This window comes from Colletotrichum karsti, assembly GCF_011947395.1.
Source record: "Colletotrichum karsti strain CkLH20 chromosome Unknown Scaffold19, whole genome shotgun sequence".
NCBI lineage: Eukaryota > Fungi > Ascomycota > Sordariomycetes > Glomerellales > Glomerellaceae > Colletotrichum > Colletotrichum karsti.
In genome coordinates, this window is record NW_024065919.1 from 370007 (window position 1) to 395060 (window position 25054).

The window sequence follows — 25054 nt, forward strand, 5'->3', positions numbered from 1 at the left end:
TTCTGGGCTGGGCTGGGCCGGGCTGCATGACATGTATGTACCTTACCTTACCTTACCGCAGTAAACGTGTATCTGTATTCCTCTCTCTCTCTCTCTCTCTCTCTCTCTCTCTCTCTCTCTCTCTCTCTCTCTCACATCCCGTCCCCGTCCCCGGCCCCGGCCCTGTTCCATCCCATCAAACCCCAATCTCACCTAGGTAACTAGTATTGCTGAGAAAGGTGTTAGTGTTATCCATCGATGGATGGATACCTTACTCGACGCCTTCTTGCGCGCCGTGGTGTGTTGCTACGTCAGTGGGGATTAATATTAAAACACTCCCCCCTCCGTACCTACCTCTCACTTGCCTGCCCGCCGTTAGCCTCCTCCTCTTATCCTGCAGAGTCGTGGAAAATTAAAATAAATAAAAACAAAAAAACCCATAAACGCCCCTCGTCTCGACACTCGCTCTCACATTGGGACACACCTTTTTCTACCTCATACCTTCCCAACTCACCCTCATCATCTTCCTCTCTCTCTCTCTCCTCTCGTCCTGACCTATTCCTCTTCCGCCACCGCCAAAGTTTGCGCAATTCACCCGCTTCCCAAGGAAACAGTCGAACCATTTGTCTGTCTTCCTCTCTCTACCAATAGGTGCGCCGGGTCTCGTTGCCCCTCCCCTTCCCTCATCCTCACCCACCCTAGTAATATGTGATTGCTGGAATGCTGAACCCTGGCCTTTTCTCTGCACGTTGGGCACCTCTGCAACTGAATTGCCGCGTCGTTGAAACGGCGGTGAAAGTCGGCCGAGTTCAAAAATGAGAGCTTCCTAGCTAACTTTACTCTGCTCTTCTCCAGATCCCAATCTCCCTCGTTCCTCTTCCCACGTCTCCAGCTCTCTAGAAACCCCTCTCCAAAATGGCTTCCCGTCCTCAGAACATCGGCATCAAGGCCATTGAGATTTACTTCCCTAGCCAGGTACGTCTTCCAGACCTTAACACATCAAAATGCCACCACCACCGCCACGCCCACCACCATCACCACAAAAAAACATGCGCTGCCCCTCAAGGCCGAAATCGCAATGTTATCCACTCACCAATGATGACCCCTCCGCCGCTCACCCTTACGCACCCGCCCGCTCGCCTTTTGTGGTGGATTTTGCCAGCAACTTGAGAACTTTGCGCTGACATTGCGGCCGCCACCAATCAGTATGTCGAGCAATCCGAGCTTGAGACCTTCGACGGTGTCAGCGCCGGCAAGTACACGATCGGTCTTGGCCAGACCAAGATGGCCTTCTGTGACGACCGCGAGGGTAAGCTTACCTGCAACTCCCGCACTTTTATCGCGTGAGCGTGTTTTAACGTGGTGTTTTTTTTGCAGACATTTACTCTTTCGCTCTGACCGTCACCTCCAACCTGCTCAAGAAGTACAACATCGACCCCAACTCCGTCGGTCGCCTCGAGGTCGGCACTGAGACCATTCTGGACAAGTCAAAGTCCGTCAAGACCGTGCTCATGCAGCTTTTCGGCGACAACACCAACATTGAGGGTGTCGACACCGTCAACGCCTGCTACGGAGGCACCAACGCTTTCTTCAACTCCGTCAACTGGATCGAGTCCTCCGCCTGGGACGGCCGCGATGCCATTGTCGTCGCCGGCGACATTGCCCTCTATGCCAAGGGCAACGCCCGCCCCACTGGTGGTGCCGGTGCCGTCGCCATGCTCGTCGGTCCCAACGCCCCCCTCGTCGTGGAGCCCGGTCTGCGCGGCACCTACATGCAGCACGCCTACGACTTCTACAAGCCCGACTTGACCAGCGAGTACCCCTACGTCGACGGCCACTACTCCCTTACCTGCTACACCAAGGCCCTGGACGCCGCCTACCGCGAGTACAACAAGCGCGAGGCCAAGCTCAGCGGCGAAGATGCCAAGCCCTCTCTCGACCGCTTCGACTACCTTGCTTTCCACGCTCCCAACTGCAAGCTCGTCCAGAAGTCGTACGGCCGTCTGCTGTACCACGACTACCTTGCCGATGCCGACGCCCCCGCCTTCGCCGAGGTCGCCCCCGAGCTGCGCGACATGGAGTACGAGAAGTCCCTGGTCGACAAGAGTGTCGAGAAGGCCTTCATGGCCCTCACCAAGAAGAAGTACCAGGAGAGAGTGACCCCCGGTATCCAGGTCGCCACTCTCTGCGGTAACATGTACTGCGGCAGCGTCTGGGGCGGTATTGCCAGCTTGCTCTCTTACGTCGACTCCGCTACCCTTAACGGCAAGCGCATCGCCGCCTTCAGCTACGGCTCCGGTCTGGCTGCCAGCTTCTTCTCCTTCCGCGTCAACGGAGACGTCGCTCCCCTCGCCAAGGTCCTCGACCTCCCCACCAGACTGGATGCTCGCCGCAAGGTGGCCCCCGAGACCTACGACTCTGTAAGATAGAACATGCCCTCTCCTCCCAGCTACTGCACAGCGACGTTGCTAACGATTTCTTCCAGATGTGCGACCTCCGCAAGCAGGCTCACCTCCAGAAGGGCTTCACCCCCAAGGGTGACGCTTCTACCGTCACCCCCGGCACCTACTACCTCGAGAACATTGACGAGATGTTCAAGCGATCCTACAGCGTCAAGGCATAGAGCATCGCACGTGGACTTGTTCAGTTTTCATCTTGCGAACGGATAGAGGCGGATGCATAGATCTTGCGACATCACTGCTGAAAAGAAAAAAAGCATTACGGCCAGCATAAGGTAGTTAATCAGCGGAGGGAAACAGAGGCGCCACGGGCCATGACGGACGAGAACCTCGATATGTGGGTGATCCCGTCGCGTGGATGCTCCTCGTAATTGGGAATTGTATATACCAGGCCAGATGAGCGTATTTGAGCATCGCTATTATGACGCGGAGGGAAGAGATATGAATGAATTGAAACGGCTTCATAAAGAACAACACCAGTTGGAGTATTCTATGCTCATGTCTATGGCGATGACGTTACGCTTGCTAATATCGCTCTGTCTATACGTCCCAATGCTGCCCTCCTTTTAGGTTTTTCGGTTGCTAATGATGCTACAATACTTATACACAGTGTAGTCTGTGGGACGGTATTTTCAACAGTTTTCGACATCGGGTTCAACAGCCAGAACGACCGGCATCTCATTTCTCGCCCTTGTACTTCCACTCGGCGTGGCGGTGCAGGTGATAGTCCTTGCTCTGGATGGCCTTCCAGATGCCGTAGAGGCCGCCGATGGGCGGCTTCGACTTGACGGTCTGGCGCCAGCCCTTGAGCTCCTCCTTGCGCGCGTCGACGTCCACCTTGACCTTGTTGTACACGGTCGGCAGCGTCGTCGCGCCATACTTCTCGCGCAGCCCGTCGTACCACTCCCGGTCGTACGCCTGCCAGAACTCCTCCTCCGTGTAGTACGTGTGCGCGTACAGCCACTTCATGCCGCCCAGCTCCCGCAGCTTGTGCTCGAGCGCGCGGTTCTTGGCCACGAACTCGTCCGGGTTCGCGGGGCCCCAGCCCCAGAGGCCGATGTTGAGCATCGGCTTGGGCGCCGTCACGGTCTTGCCTCCCTCGGCAGACGGCAGCAACTCGACCTCGCCCGTGTGCGGGTGGAAGGTGGGCGGGGCCGTCTGCTTCAAGGGGCACAGCCACAGCGGCCAGATGTCGAAGCTCTCGGCCGTGTAGTCGACGAAGCGCTCGGCGTTCTTGTAGGGGAGCGCGAGGTCCTGGACGACGAAGCGGGCCGACTCGCCGCTGCCGTGCAGCGCGCGGTAGAGCATGCGGGTGTGCAGGAAGTCGTCGAGGAACCAGCGGGTGAAGCGGGTGAAGGGCACGTACTTGAAGTAGTCGAAGGCGGCGGCGCCGACCCAGAAGCCGGCGCGGTCGTAGCGGAAGAGGTACTCGGCCAGGGGCACGAAGTCGACGACGGGGGCGGCGCCCTCGATGGCGCCGGACGAGGCGGCGGCCGCCGTGCGGTCCTTGACGTGCAAGTAGAACCAGGGGTCCCAGGCGCCGGAGAAGGTCTGGGCCTTGCTGCCGGCGGGGATCTCGTCCGTCAGCTTGCCGGTGATGACGACGCCGTGGTCCTTGGAGAAGAGGATGCCGTCGACGTAGTCGTTCTCGGGCTTGAGGGTCTCGGCCTGGACGGTCTCGACGGCCTCGGCGACGCTGCGGGTGCGGTGGTACGTCGTCTTGACGTACTTCTTGGCCTCGACGAGCTGGAGCTCGATCATGGTGGTGACGCCGAGGGTGCCGACGGCACCGGCGGCGCCGCGGAAGAGGTCGGCCCTCTCGTTGCGGCTGGCACGGACGACTTCGCCGTTGGCCAGCACGAGCTCGACCTCGTTGATGGTGTCGTCGAAGAAGCCGTGCTTGAAGCTGGAGCTCTCGCCGGCCGTGCCCGCGTAGCCGCCTCCGGCCGTGATACCGGGAAACTCCATGACGACCGGCGGGATCAGGCCGTGGCGGAGGGTGCTCTCGACGAGGCGATCCATGGGTACGTTGGGCTCGACCAGGGCGGTCCGGGCGGCCTTGTTGACCTCGAGGACATTGCCGAGGGCGCTGATGTCGACGAAGCGGTCGCGGCGGAAGGGGCGGGTGCTGTTTGTTGAGCCGTGGAAGATGCGGTAAGGCTCCTTCCGGTCGAAGAAGGACCGCACGGCGGCGGCGATCTTGGTGACGGTCTGTCTGTGGCGCTCCATGGTGAACAGAGCTGTTGGTGCCGCAAAGCCGGTGACCGGGGACGAAGGATCGGGGCAGCTCCGGGGGGGCTATCCGTAAGGTACCTCGGTGAGAGTCCTGACCCGTCGTTCGATTATGAGATGCGATGAGATATCCAAGTGTGCATTGAGACCCGTACCTCACTCAGGGTAAGGTATGTGAGCTCATACGCAGTCTCAAGTTCTCAACGCTGGCTGGTGAGATTTTTTTCCAATGCGCGCCAACGTCGGTAGCTAAATCAAGGTTCTGACATGGGTGGCCAGCACGAAGGGTGCTACGGTAGCTCCCCTGGCCGACCTCAAGGGTCTCCCTTTCAGGGGACCAACCTAAGCTCGGGGGCCGTCGGTTAGCGAGCGTTGCTCCCGGGATAGCGGACATGGAGCCCCTGCATCTCGGGGATTTTGTGTGAGCTCGCCGCCCTGTCATCGCGACAACGCACGCGTGTAACCACACTCACCCTCTCACAAGGCACTTTCTTTATTACTGTGGTGACAAGGTGTTTGTCGTACAGAGTGTAGGTAAACTTATCTTCTCCACGGCTCACATGTCACACAGGCATCGAAATCACTGCGCCGAATGGGGTGACTCTGGGAGTGTATGTCATGACTGTCATTTCTTCTTCTCAAAAGGCTCATATCCGCCCGCCCGCCCGTCCATCGTTTCTTTTCGTGTGTCAATAAGTAATTAATTACATGGTATGTGTGTATGTGTATCCAAATGTGTACCAGAAACGCAACATCAAACCGATCGCTACCCAAATAAGGCCAGCCTCCTACAGCTTGGGAACCGCCTCTGGAGCCGAGTTCAGACTCTCCTCCTTCTTCTGATAGACCCGCTTCTGGATGTCGTCGTCACGCAGCTCACTCAAAGACGCGAACTCACGGGGAACGTCCTCGCGAGTCTTGGCCTTGACCGTGACGGCCTTGGACGTGATGCTCTCCGGTTTGCCTATGGCCGTCTTCATGAAGCCAGTCCATCCGTCAAAGCAGCGCTGGGCGTTGGGAATCTTGGACAGAATCAGTGCAAAACAGTGCGGCATGCCCTCGTACTCTTCAAAGACCACCGGAACGCCGTCCTCGTGCAGCTTGCGCGCCATGTACCTGTCCTCGTCCGCCAGCAGCTCCCACCCCGTGCAGATGTAGACGGGCGGCGCCCCGGCCCAGCTGCGGTTCATGACGAGGGTCACCAGCGGGTGCGCGATGAGGTCGTCGTCGGCGTAGATGCTGGTGCGTGGCGGTTTCGCGGGCCAGGCCTCGCAGGGCGGCGGGTTGTACTCGGCGTATACAGAGGCTTTCGGGAGGTAGTCGAATTCCCAGTTCGATTCCCAGCTCGGCGAGCTCTGGGTGATGTCCAGCCATGGCGAGTTCAGCGCGAAACCGGCGGGTAGGGGGATCTCACGCTCCTCGCCGAGCCATCGGATCTTTCGGTTCTGTCTGCGGAGTTCCAGGAGAAGTTGCAACAATGCGAGACTTAGGTTCCCGCCCGCACTATGAGCTGGTCAGTGTTGTTTCAGTCTTCTCGTAGAGGATATAGGACTCACCTGTCACCGGCAACGACAATATTCTCGGGCTCTACTGCCTGATGATAGGCATCAAGTGGCGGATAGAGGAGCGTCAAGTAGGATATTAACGCATCCAACAGGGCTGCCGGAAACGGGTTTTGGGGGGCCAGCCGATAGCGAACAGAGTAAACCCGCCCGCCCGTCAACTTGGAGATCTTCTTCGTCGCCGGTCGGTGTGTCGACGGATCACAGAGGTAGTAGGCTCCTCCGTGGAAATACAAGACCGTCAAGGGGCTGGTGACCTCTTTCATAAGCTCGTCGTACTTTTCCTTCTCTCCGATCGCTGGCGGCTTCGACTCAGGCGTGGCACCCGCGCGGTAGCCCGTCCACTCAGCTTCGACCGGCAGGAGGTCCGGTAGTCTCACGTCTATCTCGGGGGTTCCTGGTGCTCTGAGGGACTGAATGGCACCCAAAATCGCGTCAAGGACGTCCTTTTCCGAGGAAGCAGGGCTGGCGTAGGTGGAAACCCATATTCTGCCCTTGACGCCGCCGTCTCGGTTGGCAAGCTTCTGAGTCGAGGTGATGGACCGCGGCTTGGTGGTTGAGATGTATGAGCGCAGCACAGCAACGATAAGCTCACTCCGCAGGTCGAGATACTTGGCGGGTTTGGACATGTGTAGAACATGGAGCAAGGCCACTCGACTTATCAAGGGCACCTTGGGTAGCAGGGAGAGCAACAACTTGAACTGGGCGGGATCCATGTCGAGTGGATTTGAAAGACCAAAGGATGATGAGGAGGAGGCAGAGGCATGGGCAGATGTAGGAGAAGACATGATCAAGACGAGACGACGGCGGCAGAGAGCGCCTAGTTATGTTATATGAGAAGAAGCAAGCAGAGGAGGTGAAGTCGAGCCAAGCCGCGTACTATGCCTGACGTGGTTGAAACACTCCAACAACCCACTACCCCAGGCGTAAAAAGACTGCAATCTGTCGACAAAAGGCCGTAACGGTCAAGGGCTTGGGGTCGAATGAAAGTTCAGACGAGAGGGAAAACGGCCGCGGTCCCTGGACGAGAGTACCTGATCTGCGTATGCCGTACACCGACTGATCGATCCCTGAAAGGAAGGTATCCAGAAGCAGGGTTGGGAGGTGGAGGAAGAAGGCAAGAGAAGGCAAGCTAGCGAGCTTCCAGTGTGGGCGGGAACAGTAGCCGTTCAACAGGTCGTGGGAACGTCCTTGCAGACAGGACGAACGACGATGGAAAGAGACGAGGGAATGCAACGCCGGCGGATACTGACAGCCCCGCGATATAGCCCCTAGGTGGACTTGCTGAAGATAAAGGAAGACTACCTTGCGAGATGTTTGCGCATTCGTGTCGTAGGGTAGACAAGGGTCGTGATTGATGTGCGGTTGAGAATTGAGACAAGACGTGGGCGAGGAGTCTATGACATGCCGCTTGGCAAGCAGCCTCGGATGATGATCAGATTGACGAATGAATCGCTTGTGGCCGCCAGACGGTTTATGCAGTAGTCCACCCCCGGCAGACGTTAGCTCCTCCCTCTCTTGACCCTTGTATCATGCGTCGAAGGTTATTGGCGTGAAGGGGAACGCGGGACCAGATTGGGGATAACTTCATCATCACTCTTCATTTCTGCGAGAAGTGGAGGGTTGGAAAGTCCCGAGAGCCCGACGGCGAGTGGCGAGCGCAGCCCAATGGAAAAGCGCCGATGAAGGATGGTCCTGCAATGTGAGTGGACGACATTGCGCGTTGCTTTGGGAGCACGCAGTATTCGTATTGCTACAGGCACAGAAAAAGTATTTTCAGAAAAAAAGTATGTGTGCAGCAAGTACCGGGTACGACTTTGCGTGTGTGGAAGTCCAGCATCAAGCCTTTCCGGCGGAATCATGATTGAGATGGCAGATGCAACGCGGGGATGAGCCTTGCAGATGGCATGTTTCTCTCCACGGCTGGAAGTCGAGACGCCGGGGGTTCATTGGTCTTCGCGAGGGCGCTCCATAGCGTCCGGGACATGGCCGCAACGTCGGTCGAAATAGGAAATAGTTGCGGATGGGGACGCTTGACAGGTCGCAATTCGCTGTTGGCTGGCGGCTGGGTCCCAGGAGTTGTTGGACTTGGAGTTGGAGTTGGATTTCAGCTGGAATCGAACAAATCATTTGCGTTTGGCCGTTGGAAAGTGGAAACCAACGCGCAAGGGGGTTTACAGATTACTTTATCTGCACCTCAGTAGTACTTGAGAAGGTGGGCTTGTCAGTGTTTGAGATCAAACGTGCCAGTTCCACGAGAAAGAAGCTCACTAGACTTGGTCAAAGCAAAAGCGAGGAGCTCCTTTGGCTTTTGGTGGGGGAAACGATTGCGAAAACCCAAGTCATTCGCGTACATATGAGATAGATACCTTCCTATTCAGTTCAACGAAGACCAAATGTGACCTTCTAAGCTTGACAACCTTTCTTCGTCTCACATTCCAATGACATGACAGCCAACATTCAATTTCTGAGCTGTGATTGCAGTACCATTACTTTATTCAGCTCAGTCTCGGCATCTGTGGGCTACAGTGCTTCAGCGCATTTAACTCGACTCAGCTGAGTACGATCTGCGCCCGTTGCCGAATCTAGGAGAATTTACGAAAGTGCATCACTCCCTGACCCGCCCCAGGAGAAGAAAGAAGAAACGCACCCAGTGCTGTGGCTACAGCTGTTGGGGCCGGCCGGCAGTGTCTGCAGCTGCTTCGGGCGATGCCACCCCAAACCAGTCTGACTTGCGAGATCGTCAGATATTTGGGGACTCTGGGCTGAGCTATTTGCGGCTCGCCAACTCATCGTCAACTAGACCCTCGTTCATGCGCCAACCATGAAACGGACGATCCGAATACTGCTACTCTGCACATTTCCGTCTGACGGTCTCTCCCCATGCTGGTGGCATGTTCCTCGCACGTGCTGAGGCCATGGCCAGATCAGGCCTGCCTGTGCCTTCATCTCATCACTATCTTCACACACTCCAGCCATCATTATCAGCCAAGAGTCAATTCAAGCTCCTCGTAAGACAACAGTTGACAACATGAACCCTCCCCGCGAAACCCTTCCTCGCTGATGCTGCGTTCTTACGGGCTATTCCCGAACGTCAGTCGGCCCGCGTGAAACACGTCAACCGCCCCTTGCCGGAACTCAACGGCTGGGTGCCTCGCCCTGCGTTTGTCGGGATTTCAGCCAACACTCACACGTGGCAAGGGTATTGTGCGCCGTTCGAAGGAATCATTCTCTCTTTGGTACAGAATTTTGATGCTGCGTCCGAGGCAACCTCAGACATGCTTGCCCATAAGCGCTTAAATACATTGGCCCTCCTGGCCAGACCATGATAACTCGAGTTACGTTTACAATACAGGTGACAAATGAACACTCCAACTCCGCCCTTGCTCATTAAGAGCTCGTTGCTTCCTGCTGCGAGCTGGCCTCGGTGGCTTCCGTTCCGTTAGCGGCTGCCGGCGACGCGGCCGAGTCCTTGTTGGCCATGGCCATCTGCCATGCCGGGATCGAAGCCTTCGCACCCGGCTTTCCGCTAAATGGGTTTGGCCTGTTGACGGTTGGCGTGCTGGTTGTCTTGGGCGTTTCAGCATTGCTTGCAGCCTCACTGTTGCCTCCCTGGTTGTCGCTCGTAGTTGCAGGGCGGCTGACCGCAGGGGACGCGGGTGTAGCAACTCCGCCGTTGCGCAAACCGTTTGCACCAGTCGAGGCCGTACCCGCACTCATGCGCTGCGTGATCAACGTTTTCAGGCTTGTCAGCTCCGAGTTGACTTCCTTGAGCCTGGTGTCCGTGGCTTCCTTCTGCGTTTCCATGGCCTTCGGGATGGATGCCTTGAGGACTTGCACATCGTCCTTGATTCGTTGCGTCTCTGACTCCCGACGCGTGTTCGCCGACCGGAGCTCCTTCACGACAGACTCAAGCTCGGAAAGAGCCGTGTCAAGCTTCTCGGTTCGTTCCTTCTCCGCCTCCTTAAGAGCCTCAGTGTCTTTTGCCAGTTGCTCGACCAGTCCGAATGCTTTGTCGAACTGCTCCTCGATGGACTTCTTATCTTGTTCGAGCTTTTCGGGGGTCGGGGGTGCGATCATCGGGTATACATATCGCTACATTCATCAGTCGCAAGCTCCAGAAGAGAATTCTAAAGACAACATACCTTGGCCAGAGTGTAAGCACCGTAGCTAACTCCGCCGACGACGGTCGCCATGATGAACCAATCGCGCCAGTCTCTCTTAGGGGGTGGAGGCGGCGGCTGCCACGCTGCGTATTGTGGAGGGTATTGTTGGGGCTGATAGTATTGTTGTTGCTGCTGCTGAGCGACAGGCATCGGAGCAGGAGCCGCTGCTGCGACGGGCGCGCCAACTCTTGAGAGAGCAGCATCGATTTCCTCCTGGGTGAGGTTCTTAGTTCGAAGGAAAGCCACACGGTTGTCAATCGACGAGCTTGCGACGCTAGGGTCCTGGAGAACTATGGCAATATTAGTCTCAAGAGCAGGAACTTCGTTGATGATCGGGTACTAACACTGCGTCTTGGTCAAGTCAGCAAATACTCATCAAGTTGGAGGAGAAGGGCCATCATACCGCCGAAGCGACGATATCCTCTCGAATCGCCATCTTTGATTTTGTCGCCTTACCAGCCTCGCTGCATTCTCATCCAGTCGAGGAGGTTCTGTGTGACGAAGGCAGCAGATGCTATCTAAACATGTGCTCCTGGAAGGAAGCCTTTGGACGTTTGCTACGCGGCCGACGACAAATACGTAATAATGAGTGGCCGGTTGTTGAACCGAGGCTTCGGCGCAATGCAGCGGCTGGGGAAGCCGCGGACTGGGGCGACATGGCCCCTGCGCGGGTGAGCCCCCGTTGAAGGGAAACAAAATGCCGAACAGCTCCGAGCACCTGTCACGTCACGTGCTTCATTGAAGTTGGGCATCATTTGGTGTGGGTCGCGTCTGCCCGCCGTTTTTCATGCGCAGCCAATCAGACGATCAAGAGTGGTTTGTTTACATCGACTCCGGAGCAACAACACTGAACCTTTTTGCAACGGTCTGCAGCATCCCACCCTCGACACCCCTCGATCCTATCTACGCGCAACGAGAGCGAAGTTGTCGCGCAACATCATTCACTATTTCATCGCATTCATCGCACCCATTCCAACGTCGCGAGTCCTTTCGTAAGTCATCCGGCTGCGATTCGACACCTGAACATCAACCGTTGCGCGTCATTTCACGATGACGGACACCGGACTGTGGAGCGTGCGCCGACCAAGAGAAGTCAGTGGCCCCTCTCGATTTCGGAGAACCTTTCGCAACGTTCTTTGACTCTTTGCAGTTGTGTTTGCTAACATTCTATATAGACCTTAGGAGGTATCAACTACAATTCAGGACTACCCCAGCCCGCTTCTGCCATGAAACGATCCAATTCGGGCGCTGGTGCGCCATACTCGAACAGCAATGCCCGTTCCATGTCGGGCTCTAGACACTCTCTGGCTCTGTCACGACCGAGTCAACCAATGTTCCAGCGGTCGTCCTCGGGAACCAACCTCGCCGAAATGGGACTCTCCTCGGTCAAGCGAACTTCCATCCGCGACAAATCCTTTGCGCCGACGCCCGCGCCCGGTCGTACCCCGACAGACGCAGACAGAAGAAGCAGTGTATACCGCTCGAGGCCGTCCTCCGCCGGACCCATGAGCCACCAATCTTTCTTCCAAACAGCGCCTCAGCCAGCTGGTGTGCCTCGAGATCCCCGTCCACTGAGGGACAGATCGTACCAGGCTAGGATAGGACAGGAGTTGCTTGATTATCTTGCACAGAACAACTTCGAGATGCAGATGAAACACACACTTTCGCAGAACATCATTAAGTCGCCGACGCAGAAAGATTTCAACTTCATGTTCCAGTGGCTGTACCGACGAATCGACCCCAGTTACAAGTTCCAGAAGAACATCGACCAAGAGGTGCCGCCAATTCTCAAGCAACTCCGGTACCCGTACGAGAGGAGTATCACCAAGAGTCAGATCGCGGCTGTTGGCGGTCAGAACTGGAGCACCTTTTTGGGCCTGCTGCACTGGATGATGCAACTTGCGCAAATGCTGGACGGGTACGCTTGCAACCGCTACGATGATGCGTGTCACGAGAGCGGAATCGATGTTACTGGCGACCACATTATTTTCGACTTCCTCAGCAAAGCGTACAGGGATTGGCTATCCATGGACGAAGACGCAGACGACGAGGACGCTAACCGAGTTCTGGCCCCCCATGTGGAACGGATGGCCGAGGCCTTTGAACAGTCCAACTCCAAGTACACTTCTGAGCTCGAGATGCTAGAGGCTGAGAACAACCGTCTGTTGAGGGAAATCGAAGACCTTGAGAAGTCTACCCCAGATCCCGCAGTCCTCGACAATCACTTCAGAATCATGGAAGAGGACAAGGTCAAATTCGAGGAATACAACGCTCTCGCCGTGCAGCGATCAGACAAATATGAAAGCCGCATTCAGGTCTTGCAAGAGGAACTCGACAAGCTCAACCAGGAGTTGAAGGAAGTCGAGGACGAACGACGAGGCTTGCAAAAGGCTGTTGACGATCTGGGCATTAGTATGCAGGACATTGACCGTATGACGGCTGAGCGCGAGCGTCTTCAGAAAGGCATCGAGTCAGCCGGACAACGCTTGGAGGAGGTTAAGAAGAAGGTTGCGGAGAGGGAAATGGAGGCGAGCAGGAAGCTGGACGAATTAGAGCGAATGGTCGACAAGTACAACACCTTGGCATACCAAATCGGCCTGATTCCTGCGACAGCAGTCAACGCCAAGGGCAAAGACTACGAGCTGCAAGTAACGGTCAACGATGGCCCTGACTTTAGCTCTTCTCAACTGAAGGGTTCCAGCCAAGCTTCATCGTCCGACAGACTGCTCGCTGACCCCGTCACCGGTTACCAGCCGGCGCACATCCTCAACCTCGACTTGCGTGGCCAGGTCAAGAACAGCTTCCTCACACTGAGGAAGGAGATCTCGGAGAGAAGGAGCCTCGCCATGGACGCCATGATGAAGGATCACGACTTGCTTGACGGTATCAAGGAGGCGATCGAGGACAAACGTAACGAAGTTGAGGCCCTCGAACATCGTGTCCGTGCTGCTGAGGAGGAATATGAAAAAACCAAGGAGGTTCGTTCTATGTCTATACGTCACCGACTGCGTGCAGCAACTAACAAGAACTCAGGTTACAACCGCCCAGAAGATGGCTTCCGATGCCCAGATCGAGAAGATGGAGAAGGAGCTCGCAAAGATGCGAGCGACGTTGTCTGAGTCAGTGCAGCTGATGGAGCAGCGCGAGATGAACACGAGCATCGAGTACGAACAGCTCGTCCTTCGTGCTAACTCCCTGAGGGAGGAGCTCCATACCGAGGTCGACCGCATGCTCAACGACGTCATCAAGTTCAAGATTCACGTACAAAAGAACCTAGACGAGTACGAGAACTTCGTCACGGACGAGTTGGAGAAGGAGTTGGGCAGCGAGGAGCTCAGAGATGATACCCGCAGTATGGATGTGTGATGTCCCTTTTTCGAGTTCTTGGGTGGCTTAGTGGATGTCTTTTGGGACATGTCGATTTCTTGAGCGTTCGGGCGCGTCTTTTTTGAGGCTTGCTTGGGTTCTTGTTTCTCAGATACCATGACGAAGGATAATGACGGTTATAGAGGACTAGCGCAGTCCTGTACGAACAATGATTTGGTTATGCTTCACGTTGTCTCTCAGGGTATGGTTGAAGCTTTGCCTTCCAGGTGACTGTGATCACCGTTTAGTCCTCACAGTCTTGTGGTTGCAGAAAAGGTTGTTTTGGTGTTCGGAGATGGCTCATTGGAAAAGTTCATTAAGTCGACTTTCCCGGGAATTTCAGAAGCGTTCGGGATCAGGTTCTCAGAACAGAGCTCGAAGACAACCTCAACCTCAACCTCAACCTCAACCTCAACCACGCATAAAAGACACAATCATCAAGCTCGCCAGGATGTCTTCCAAGACGCTCACAACATTCGCGACTCGCACCGACAGAACCCTTGTTTTCTCGACAGATCAACTCAGCCCCATCCGCAAGATCGATAACAAGCTGGCAACATGGCAGAATGGTTTTGCCAGACCAGACATCTATGACGTGGACCGCATCGTCAAAGAAAGGCGCTTACCACACAACGCTGCCGAGGTGGTCGAACGCTGGCTTTCCGAATGTCGCAGCAACGAAGTCGCAGTCAACTCCGACGACTTTCAGATTAAGCTGTTCTACGAAAGCGTGGTGCGGGACTGCGAGGACCAGTTGTACTGTTATCGGAACATGCGGGTCGTAAAGACGCGCAGATTTGAACGCATCGAACGGAATCTGGCAAAGCTTGCCATGTTGACCGCATATGTCGATCAGAAGGTCGACGAGAAGGTCGACGAGGGGGGAGACAGCTCAGCACCAACCACTACCCCAGAAACTGAAGCTGCGCTACCAACCTCGGAACCGCTGAATCTCGAACTTGTCAGAAGACATACATGGATGTCGGATTCGGAGGACGAAGACGAGCAGCAGCATGAGCCTGCTTCTCCGGAAGACGAAGAGTTGTACGATATGAGGAGACGGTCATCGCTCGCGACAGAGGATTGGGCTCGTCGCGAGGCCGAACGAGAGGAGGAGCGGCTACAGCTGGCGATGAGGTATAAGTGGCCGGTGAACATGCGCAGGGCCAAGACGCAATATGAGCGGGCTATGAAGAAGCAGGAGTGGGAGCGCGACGAGGTCGAGCCCCTGAGACACAGTTGCACTTTCTGAAAGTCCAACTCAGTCCAGATTGGTTTGGATTTTGAAAAGCCTGGAGGGACGCAATCTTTGTCGTACAACAAGGGGAATGAATTATCGGTAACTGGGCGCATTTTGTTACCGAATGCGAATGGCACTTGGCTAGCTCATACACGTCAGTCGAAGATTTAAGCTTACCTGACTGCATCTGATAACTCGCACTCCAACCAATACGAAGCAAGGTTAGCACCTCACCAGCAACGTCAATCGGGGTCTTCATTCCACCGGTTGCCCGCTGTGGGTCCCCGGCTTACCTACGAATCGGAGTCGGTGCAGCACATCTTTGGAGCTCCGGCTCGCCAGAGCATGGGCCCATCCCGCCGGAGCTAGGGCGGTTCTGTGTCTGCCATGTCCTAATTCCGATATCTCCACCAAAAATCGCGACAGGCACTTGGTGACGCGCAGACTCGGGCAGCCTATTGCGGCCACATCAAGCCACGCCATGCGATATTGTTCACTCGACGATTCGACGGATCAGCCGTAGTCCAGGTTGACATGCTGCGGCTGACGAGTCCTCCAGGCACAGCACACGTAGCCTTTGCAGCTTTGCGGAGTCGTCCGTGATGGTAAATCCGTAGTGTTGGCAGGGATACCAACGTGGTGGGCCTGTAAGTGAATCAGTTGCTCCGCGTGTTGCGCTCCGCTCCGATTCTTTGCGGCCGGTCCGCCCGGTTCTCAACTGCTCCCAAAAATGTTGTTGTCCCATGAGCAACTTCAACTCTATATATCTCCTTGCTCCCTCACCCCGCAGGCCAATGCCTAGGAAGAAACATGTCCAGGCTAAAACATTTCCTGCACGCCTTCTTCCAACTGCCACCCATACGTCCCGGTGCTAGAAAAGCAACAATCACTCCCGTCTCCGTCCTCGCCATCTCAATGGCTTCGTACTCTACCTCCGTCGCCAGGATCCCCGACCTGGGCCCCTCGCCCGCCGATGCCGCCTCCAAGCCGCACCACGTCAAGAAGAACGGCGCAACCGTCGGCTTCAAGAACGTCCACCCGTCCGCCGGTGACCCCGTCGGACCTTGGGAGCTCATAAAGCACGTCGTCTGGTATGTCGCACCTCCTGCTGCCCCTCCCGTGTGAACGTCACGCTAACAAGAACCCGTAATCCAGGCCGAGATTCACCGGCGCGTTGCCGTCTCCCGACACGACACCCCCGACCGTCTCCGTCGTCAAGCCTGACTTCCTTCCCACCCGCACCGCCTCCAACAAGCTCCGCGCGACCTGGCTCGGCCATGCCTGCTACTACGTCGAGTTCCCTTCCGGCCTGCGCGTCCTCTTCGACCCCGTCTTCGAAGACCGCTGCTCCCCCTTCTCCTTCATGGGCCCCAAGCGCTACACCCCCAAGCCCTGCGACCTCGCCGACATCCCCTTCGTCGACGCCGTCCTCATCAGCCACAGCCACTACGACCACCTCTCCCACGAGTCCGTCCTCACCATCCAGAAGCACAACCCGAAAGCCCACTTCTTCGTCGGCATGGGTCTCGAGTCGTGGTTCAAGAAGGCCGGTCTGAAGAACGTGACGGAGCTCGACTGGTGGGAAGACGCCGAGATGACCCTCTCCGTCGACAAGGGCACCGCCGACGAGCCCGAGACCATCACCGCCCAGATCTCCTGCCTCCCCTGCCAGCACACCTCCGCCCGCACGCCCTTCGACAAGGACGAGACCCTCTGGGCCTCGTGGGGCGTCAAATCGGGCGGCAGGTCCGTGTGGTTCGGCGGCGACACCGGGTACCGCGCCGTGCCGTACGTGCCCCCGAGCGTCGACGACTACGGCCCGGAGTTCGCGTCCCTCCCGACGTGCCCCCAGTTCAAGCAGATCGGCGAGCACCGCGGGCCTTTCGACCTCGGCCTGATCCCCATCGGCGCGTACTACCCCCGCGTCGCCTTCTCGCCCATGCACGCCAACCCCTTCGACTCGGTCGAGATCTTCGTCGACACCAAGTGCCAGCGCGCCATGGGTATCCACTGGGGGACGTGGGCGCTGACCATGGAGGAAGTGCTGGAGCCGCCGAAGCTCCTCCAGTTGGCCATGAAGCGCAAAGGTCTTCCGGAAACGGGGGTGTTCGACATTTGCGATATCGGTCAGAGCAGAGAGTTCTGAGCCGATGTCGTGATGGTGTACAAAGTAGCGCTATGTCTGATGTTGCATTTTTGAGCAGGCGTTGGAGGTCATGTTCCCACTTGTGGTTTTTCGGTTTTGCGGGGGGTCATTGTGATTTATAGACGTATACCATAGAGCCCGACGGCGAATATGAACTTGCCTATTCTAGACAGGCAGGAATTTTGATCCAATCCTTCTAATTCAATGAGCACTCAATGATATTGTGATTACATCACTCTGTAAGAAATCATGACAGGCTCGCAACGTACGGATCGAATAGCTTGCGCTTTAATTCTCATGTTGTTCTACACAGACGACAAAAAGTCGTCTTTTTAAGAGTGGTATTCTGTATCGCCCATCGCTCGTTCCCGGCCCTTTTCTATGGCTCCAAGGAATCATCGATCTCCCCAACGCCGCATTGAATCCGCTGTCAACAATGCTTCCCAACTGTACCCAGACCAGGGTTTCCAAACTAACGCCCAGGCAATGCAATCGAATAAACATAGGAGAAATTTCGCCCTTCCCGAGCCGGGATTGTTCCGTTTTGATCCGTCCATAGTTCCACCGCCGTTACACATCCATCCAGATGTGAGCGTTCCCAGAGGATGGTTTGAGAGAAAAAGGAGATAAGTGGTAGAGAAGAAGACAACGAAGAAAAAAGGAAACGCAGGTGTTAAAATATCCTGCGCGCCAGCGCCGACACGTCATCCGTCTGCGCCAGTTGATCAAAAGCCTTCACGAGACCCATCGCCGCGCCCGCCGCCGCGCCGCCAACAACCACCATCTCGAGCCCGCCGACGACGGCCTGCCTGACGCACCGGTAGCCCTGCCAGCCCGAGACGATGCACGTCTTGACGTAACCGAAGGCGAAGAGGGCGACGGCCATGACGGCGACGGAGACGTAGAGGGCGAGGTAGACGTCCTCGGAGGGGACAAAGAAGTAGGGGAAGAGCGGGACGAGGCCGCCGAGGAGGTAGCCGGCGGCGATGGTGAGGGCGGAGACGAAGGCGCGGTTGGAGGCGGGTTCCTGCTCGCAGTGGTGGAACTGCATGAGGAAGTCGATGAGGCGCGGGGAGGTCGAGAGGTGGTCTGTCACTTCCTCGAGAGTGTGCTTGGGGAGGTCGTACGGCTCGAGGACCTCGCGGACCTGGGCGCGGGCCATGTTGGGGTCGTCTTGCGTCAGGCGGGTACACTCGTTTAGTGTTTCTTTGTAAGAGGCGCTATTGAGGGCATCGTGTCAGTTGGTAACTCCGGCATCCGAGACGGAAGAAGGGACAGGAAGAACGTACGCCTCGCTCTTGGCTCCGAGATATCCTCCCAGACCCATCGAGATGGCTCCGGCGATCAACTCAGCCATGCCGCCGTAGATGACAACTTTCGTCTGGCCCAGCGCAGACAGACCGGCCGTGAGGGCGAAGGGCACCGTCAAGCCGTCCGACAGACCGATCGTGGCGTCCGAGATGACACGAGCGTCGATGCGGAACCTGCGCGAGTCGCTCTCGGAGGCCGTGGACGTGGTGGACATGACGGTGTTCATCGTCGCCGAGGACGCCGTCCTGGCGCCCAGGAGGGGTTGTCTTTCGAGGTCCCTCTCGGTGATGGTGTCGTCCGACATGGTGCTCTCGGCGCGCTCGTTGGAGTTCTTGCGGGCGGGAGCCTGTGTCCGCCCAAACAGGAGGTTTTTCAACGTGACGAGACCCATGATGGAATATGTGTATCTCGATCCCGTATTCTGGGTTTTCTGCGCTGCTGGATGATCCTGAGATTTTTGAAGAGAGGGCTGAGACCAAAGAGTCCAATAACTCTACTCTCCTCAAGACTCCCAAGGGGGGTTGAAGGTGGTTTCGTCTAAGAGGACGGTTCCCTTTATTTTTTGCTCGATTCTTTTTCCGCCTGGGGTGACACAGATCAGGACGGACTGTGTCAAGGAGGAAACCTGGGGTAATAAGACAAGTGAAGAGATTTGTTTGTTTGTTGTTGTTTTTCCCCCTCTCTGTCTTCCTTGGAGGGCTGATTGATGACTGGGGTGTGGTTGCTTGAAGTGATATGATCAAGTGCCAATGCTTTGAGACGAGACAGGCTTTTGTATTCCTTTGCACATTCCTTGACTCTTCTGGATTTGACAAGCTGCCCCTCCCTTAGATATATATGGATAGAGGGAAAGAAAATGCCGACCAGCAAATTTGTAGCTTAACTCCCGCCGGGAAGAGGCAAGCTCTCACACAGTCCTCTTCCCTCTCGTTCGCCGACAGCTCTGAACGTGACCCAAAGACCCATCGAGGGACCTGGGGCTTGTACAAGCTCTATGCCATCTGCAGGGCCCTGAACAAGGACGGTTTATTTTCAGATGGGTAATCAGCATTGTGTGTGCAATGATTGGCCGGTCTCGGGTTGGAATCAGAAACCCGAGGTTCGTGATTGGTTCGTAACTCGGGATGGCCCCAGCCATCGTCGAAAGCTCGGGGGTCCGGGTTACACTAGAGAGTATTGGAGGTAGACAGACTTACACGACGCAGGGCCTTCACCAAGGTTCCATCAACTTGCCTCTTTCGGGTCTCGAGATGCCATGTTTCCTCCCGTTGATTGGACCAAGCGACCCTCCGACCCTCCGACCCTCCGGGGAATTGACAGTCGGCCCCCGGCGTTAGGCCCCCGGTTCCATCGTTGAGAACTCTGAGGGAAAGGTGAGAACGGGCCAGAAGAAAAAAAAACTAAAAAAGAAAAGGCCCATGATGAATCTCGGAGACGGTGAACGTGGACCGAATGGAAAGGATTTGTTGAAAACCCAGTTCCGCAGGCCGTAATCTCGATGTCCGAACCGCTCGGGGCTCGGCGCGGTGAATTGAAATACGGCCTCTCTTACTGGCTCGTGGACGGCCGCGTATTGTCTATCTTGCATAAACAAAACGGCGGGCAGCATGCACACGTCGGACCAGAGTTAGGTCATTCCCAGGCATTTCGTATGCTGCTGATGCTATTATCTACTGCCTGATATGTATGTCCGCATCGCCGCGCCGTTAAGACCGTTCTCCGTTGTCGCCGGCGTAAAAGCTCATGACCCCCCGGGGGTTCCAGGCCTCCAACGATTTCCCCAGTCACCCTGGAATGACGTTGCCCCGAGAGATGGCGGCGCCAATGACGCAACAGAGTTCCTCAACCTTCTTCGAGTGAACCATCTGACCTCCTGATCTGATGGGGCCGCCATTCTGTCGATGGCCACTTTCAAAGATCTAGAACAGGCGCATATCCGTCAAAATTTGAATGCGCGCATGTGGCTCTTCTGCATCTCGGCGCTCTGCTACCACGTGAATGTGACAAGCACTCTCGGGCGTTGCAGCGAATAGATGGCTTGCTGCTGCGACACTATTACACGGCTCTAGCTGCCAGGACAGGGCCGACGAGCTACATACACCACGAGGAGAACGGCACGACCAAGCGTCGCAACGACATGTTTTCGCTGCGCTTTGACGTCGCAGCTCTCCCACTCGGGACTGGGACAGGGCTCGAAGGAAGGCAATACTCAAACATTCCGCGGAAGCGCTCCTGCGTTGGATCTGAAAGTAATACCCCGGGGGGGGGATTGGTTGCTGAGTCCTGGAGAAACATCAGTGCTGTGACCATGGTGGTGTGTTACCCGCGGATTGTTAGGTTCTCTTCGTTCTTTGCAATGAAAACCGTGGAAAACCTGACGAACGATCACGATGGTAGTTGAGACGTAACCAGTTACAGTTACATGGTCAACAAGTGACGGGAAATCGTTCGTCGCAAGCACCGGTTGAACCGCTGACACCGTCTTAGGCCCGGGCGGGTCGGCGCGAATCTTCGGCTCCGACTCTGGATGGGTGGTGCATTCGCCACATCCTTGTGGCGTATCTCCCACCAACCTATTCCTCCATCCATTTACATCTTGCTTGCGACAACCCCTCGCCACTGGACATCGTGAACTGATTATATCAAACACCTCTTCCATTCTCGAAGCTCCTCAGAAACAACTCATCTTCACCCCGCATTTCTCTTTCATCGAATCATTCCAAATCACCGGACATTCAAAATGGGTCTTCCTCTCAAGCTCGGCGTCCCCAAAGTCCCCGACGAGTCGCCCGCCGAATCTCAGAATCACCAGCCTGTCGAGGCCCAACAGCAACAACATGGCCAGGCAACAGGAGCCGGCGTGAACACGGGAGCCGGCACCACCCGCCCAAAGACGGAGGCAGAACTCGAGGCCGACCGTCTGTATGAGGAGGCTATGGAGGAAGAGTACGCCAAGAGAGACGGTGGCTCGTAAATTTCACCGCGCCTTCGCGAAATAGCAGCAAAACATCTCAACAAAAATTTACATCTGTATTTCTGATGGGTATTCATGCCTACTACTGATATTAAGCCCGCCTTGAAACATTATCTACTTCGCTAGGTATCCTGGCGGCCCTCATTACTTCCTTATGAAGGGACCTGGAACGGATGAGCCTCCGTGTTGAACACCCACTTATTGTCCGCAACCTCAACTTGAACCTTGGCGTCGGTAGCTTGGATCAAGTAACTGTACTTCATCACCTCGGCGAACCAAAAGCTCTCTTGGAAGTCGTCGAAAGAACCACCCTTTGGATCGTTGACGTTCGTGATGGACGAGAACCCGCTGCCGACGCTGCAAGTCTTGTTGATGGCGAGGAACGCATCCCATGCCCAGTCCTGGTACTTGGAGTCTCCGGTGGCGCGATAGGCATAGTAGTAGCTTTCGATGACCTCTGGCCGAAGCACGTACGAGCCACCATCGCTTCTAATCCAGAATCCGGCTTTGTTGTAGAAATCAGTCTGGTTGGCCGGGGGCTGGGGGTTCAAAGTGGTGTTGATGCCGGGCTTGTCTTCGAACCACCGGAAGATTTCGGGTCCGATGCGGGTGGCTGTTTGTTTGTACGTCTCACGGCAACCCTCCGTAAGCTTGATACCGAAATCAACGTATTTCTGCTCCTTAAGGACAAGGCCGCCCAAGATGAAGTTGCCACCGTCGAAACATGCCACTGGTCATCAAGTCAGCACCAATGTTAACCTAAGCGTGATGCAAACAAACTCACAGTGACTCGACACGAATCTAATCTGGGCATTGGTGTAGGCGGCGAGGAAGGTGAGATCCGGACGCGTCGACGGGTTGGATGCCAGGAACTTGATAGAAGAGTCGGCCGCAGCCACCCAGCGGTCCTTGTAGAGAGAAAACCGCTTTTGGTCGTACACCCACATCTTGATGAGATACTCGTAGAAGCTGTCCGTTCCGCCGTTCCAGCCTCCGCTGCGATCGGCGAACGTGCCGTTCTCGATGAACACATCGGTGCCCAGGAGGCCGGGGAACACCTCTTCGTTGGGCTTGAGCAGGTAGTTCTCTCCACGTTGCGACAGGTTGGCGTATTGAGTGTCGCCAGTCAGGTCGCTCAGGCGAGTCCACTCGAGGACCAGAGTTCCGATGGTCGCAATACCGTTGGTGCTAGATCCGTTCTTGCGCGGTTTCGGGTCGTAGACGAGAGTGTTGTCCGGCACACCGGAGGGTGTGTCGAAGGCCACTTTGAGGTTGTCCGCAAGTTTCTTTGCCTGGGTGAGCAGCGCATCTACGCCTGTCGAGTTGGAAGCGACATCCTTGAGAGTCCCCTTGAGCATGTCGTAACCTAGATATCCAGTTAGCAGTTATTAGTTGGACGGTCTAATCGACAGCGCAATCTCACCCGATAGCAATCCGCCCAGATAACGGATGGTTGTCTCAAACACCGAGACTTCAGAAGATGTGACATCAAAGTTAATCGATGGCACAAATTCCAGAATCTGGCCAACAATGTCCTTGTTCTCCATGATGATGGCTGTACTGAGCGCATCAACGGCACTGGCACCCCATCCATTGCTGAGCAAGAACGTCAGTAAAAGCATGACTCTATACTGTAATGACACACTCACCGGTCGTTCTCGAACGTGTTGGACACAGGCTTCAGGGTATCGTTAGGAAAAGCGAACTTCCGATAGCCATCCCAGGAGCGCTGGAAAGCCTCCTTCACGGCGGCGGCTCTCTCGGGCTGGTTTTTGTATGTGGGAGCGGCATCCGCCTGCAGTGAAATCTGAGGAAGTGCGGATACCTGGGCAAGAAGCCCAGTCAAGGCCAAAAGGCTTCCTGAGCGGTAGAGGTGCATGGTCTCCGACTCGTGCTCCCAAGCGAAGTGGAGCAGACCAAAAGGTGAACTAACGAGAGGCAATCAAGAAGTCCCGTGGCAGACTGGGGAGAAGACGCCAAGGGCTGTCGAGGAGAGTGTAGAGAGGCGTAACGAAGGTGCAGAAGAGAAGGAACTAAAATACGATGGTGAAGAGAACCGGAAAGTTATTAAATTTCCACACGTCCGTCGGGCGGGTTGGGATCATGCAACCACTGCAACCTCAAGAAATCAGTTGATTCTGGCACACACCAGCGAGACTGGATAAACTCTGTTTCTCGTCCAGAGTCCCCGGACTCTGTGGTTGCGCCTACCCTTGTCTCAAAGTCCGGACATTGTACTGCGCCCCTACTCCTGCTCCTTCTCTCCTGCTTCTGCGCGCGCTGCAGCCGCCGCTGCTCTGCTTGCAAAGTAGGTACTTTTGCCATTCGATATTGCCTTGCCCCATTGTTGTGCACATATCGCATCATCCTTTCTGACCTCAATACCACCCACCCCTCCTCAACAAGATGAGGTTGCACGCAAAGGTCCAGACGAACACAAGGCACTCACATCCCCGGAGTTGTATGTCGGTAGGGCTGCAATGCACCTGGATATTGGTTAGCCATCATGCGGGCCGAGTCCGTCGGTTGCCGTGAATGACTGGCATCAGCACGCGCAGAGCAGATCTTGCCAGTTTGGTCGCTCGTCCTGGATCTAGAAAGTCATCAGGCACGGACTTGATATGGTGAATCAAGCACGTGCGGAGCAGTAGTTGAGGAGAGCCCCTTGCCAGTGCAACCCAATGCTAACTGCAGCGTCGCGTTGCATAAGCAGGAGAGAAGCGCAAAAGAAATGCAGGTGAGCTCAAATACCCGAGCTTCTGAGCCGTCCATAGGTTCTGGCCCAGTCGCCTCACCTTCCGCATCAAGTTGATATTGCTTCGGCGGAGTCTCGTCCAACTTCCAAGGCTCTGGAGTTGCAATTGACTCTGACCACCTGCTTGGCACGAGCGGGGAAGAAGAATTGCGGGAATGGGCCGATTGCCGTTGTAACCGGTGCAGTACTGCCGTGGGAGTCCGGACCGGAGTGTTCGAGCGGCTCATTAGTTGGCCGCCTTCTCCAGATTCTTCGCCGTCACCTTGAGAAGGGCGGAATTTCGCTGCAGAGCCATGGCAGCCTAGCATCTTATCAAGAAAGTTGGAATATTGACCGTTCAATGTGTCCTCGCTGGGTATGGCGAGTAGAGCGAAAGAAAGAAGGGTGGCTGCATTGTATTGCGCGGCGTATTGCAATTGTGTTAGTTGGCCGCTACGTTTCTCAAGAGGTACAGCATACTTGGCTTTGACGCACGCCGTGTAACTCACTCATGTATGCAAAAGGAGTAGCGACGTGCTAGTTGATTGCAAGTTGCCAATATTGCAAAAGCCCCAACATCATCAGAAGAAAAGCGCCATGTCAAGATTAGCCATTTGACGATTCGTCCAATATCAACCACTTGACAAGGTCAGAAGGGTAGCACTGGAAGATACACCAACGCGAGCGTGACGATCATCATCTCCAAATTCTTGCGTCCGGTTCCTGCGGAAGCGTCCAGCCCCCCGCATGGAGTGAACACAACCTAAGAGGGACACCAGACTTTCCCCACCCGCTCCGTGAAACGTTGGAGACGGCGTGGGATGATCCCAAGTCGCACTTCCATGTGTTCTCCTTCTGTCGCTGCATTCATGTCTCCTGACTGGT

General features: G+C 55.8%; 10 protein-coding genes across 10 annotated transcripts; 5 read left to right on the top strand and 5 right to left on the bottom strand.

The window, feature by feature from the left end:
* Positions 1-894: 894 nt before the first annotated feature.
* CkaCkLH20_06455 (hydroxymethylglutaryl-CoA synthase) lies at positions 895-2602 on the top strand (the record flags this gene model as incomplete). Its single annotated transcript, XM_038889172.1, has 4 exons — positions 895-954; positions 1186-1288; positions 1357-2399; positions 2465-2602. 4 exons carry the CDS (start codon positions 895-897, stop codon positions 2600-2602), a joined length of 1344 nt encoding a protein of 447 aa, XP_038745470.1.
* Positions 2603-3116: 514 nt separating this feature from the next.
* CkaCkLH20_06456 (FAD binding domain-containing protein) lies at positions 3117-4667 on the bottom strand (the record flags this gene model as incomplete). The annotated part of the gene is made up of 1 exon (XM_038889173.1): positions 3117-4667. One exon carries the CDS (start codon positions 4665-4667, stop codon positions 3117-3119), a length of 1551 nt encoding a protein of 516 aa, XP_038745471.1.
* A 791-nt stretch (positions 4668-5458) lies between these two features.
* On the bottom strand, positions 5459-6948 carry CkaCkLH20_06457 (uncharacterized protein; the record flags this gene model as incomplete). The annotated part of the gene is made up of 2 exons (XM_038889174.1): positions 5459-6173; positions 6227-6948. The coding sequence occupies 2 exons, from the start codon at positions 6946-6948 to the stop codon at positions 5459-5461; spliced, it is 1437 nt and encodes a 478-aa protein (XP_038745472.1).
* Positions 6949-9622: 2674 nt separating this feature from the next.
* CkaCkLH20_06458 (uncharacterized protein) lies at positions 9623-10834 on the bottom strand (the record flags this gene model as incomplete). The annotated part of the gene is made up of 3 exons (XM_038889175.1): positions 9623-10327; positions 10378-10737; positions 10802-10834. 3 exons carry the CDS (start codon positions 10832-10834, stop codon positions 9623-9625), a joined length of 1098 nt encoding a protein of 365 aa, XP_038745473.1.
* Positions 10835-11729: 895 nt separating this feature from the next.
* CkaCkLH20_06459 (uncharacterized protein) lies at positions 11730-13764 on the top strand (the record flags this gene model as incomplete). The annotated part of the gene is made up of 2 exons (XM_038889176.1): positions 11730-13376; positions 13432-13764. The coding sequence occupies 2 exons, from the start codon at positions 11730-11732 to the stop codon at positions 13762-13764; spliced, it is 1980 nt and encodes a 659-aa protein (XP_038745474.1).
* A 451-nt stretch (positions 13765-14215) lies between these two features.
* CkaCkLH20_06460 (uncharacterized protein) lies at positions 14216-15016 on the top strand (the record flags this gene model as incomplete). Its single annotated transcript, XM_038889177.1, has 1 exon — positions 14216-15016. One exon carries the CDS (start codon positions 14216-14218, stop codon positions 15014-15016), a length of 801 nt encoding a protein of 266 aa, XP_038745475.1.
* A 903-nt stretch (positions 15017-15919) lies between these two features.
* CkaCkLH20_06461 (zn-dependent hydrolase oxidoreductase family) lies at positions 15920-17150 on the top strand (the record flags this gene model as incomplete). Its single annotated transcript, XM_038889178.1, has 2 exons — positions 15920-16095; positions 16160-17150. The coding sequence occupies 2 exons, from the start codon at positions 15920-15922 to the stop codon at positions 17148-17150; spliced, it is 1167 nt and encodes a 388-aa protein (XP_038745476.1).
* A 673-nt stretch (positions 17151-17823) lies between these two features.
* Positions 17824-18852, bottom strand: CkaCkLH20_06462 (integral membrane protein DUF125; the record flags this gene model as incomplete). Its single annotated transcript, XM_038889179.1, has 2 exons — positions 17824-18370; positions 18440-18852. 2 exons carry the CDS (start codon positions 18850-18852, stop codon positions 17824-17826), a joined length of 960 nt encoding a protein of 319 aa, XP_038745477.1.
* A 2349-nt stretch (positions 18853-21201) lies between these two features.
* Positions 21202-21435, top strand: CkaCkLH20_06463 (uncharacterized protein; the record flags this gene model as incomplete). Its single annotated transcript, XM_038889180.1, has 1 exon — positions 21202-21435. One exon carries the CDS (start codon positions 21202-21204, stop codon positions 21433-21435), a length of 234 nt encoding a protein of 77 aa, XP_038745478.1.
* Positions 21436-21587: 152 nt separating this feature from the next.
* CkaCkLH20_06464 (mannosyl-oligosaccharide alpha-mannosidase precursor) lies at positions 21588-23314 on the bottom strand (the record flags this gene model as incomplete). Its single annotated transcript, XM_038889181.1, has 4 exons — positions 21588-22165; positions 22220-22801; positions 22859-23031; positions 23085-23314. The coding sequence occupies 4 exons, from the start codon at positions 23312-23314 to the stop codon at positions 21588-21590; spliced, it is 1563 nt and encodes a 520-aa protein (XP_038745479.1).
* Between the last annotated feature and the right edge of the window lie 1740 nt (positions 23315-25054).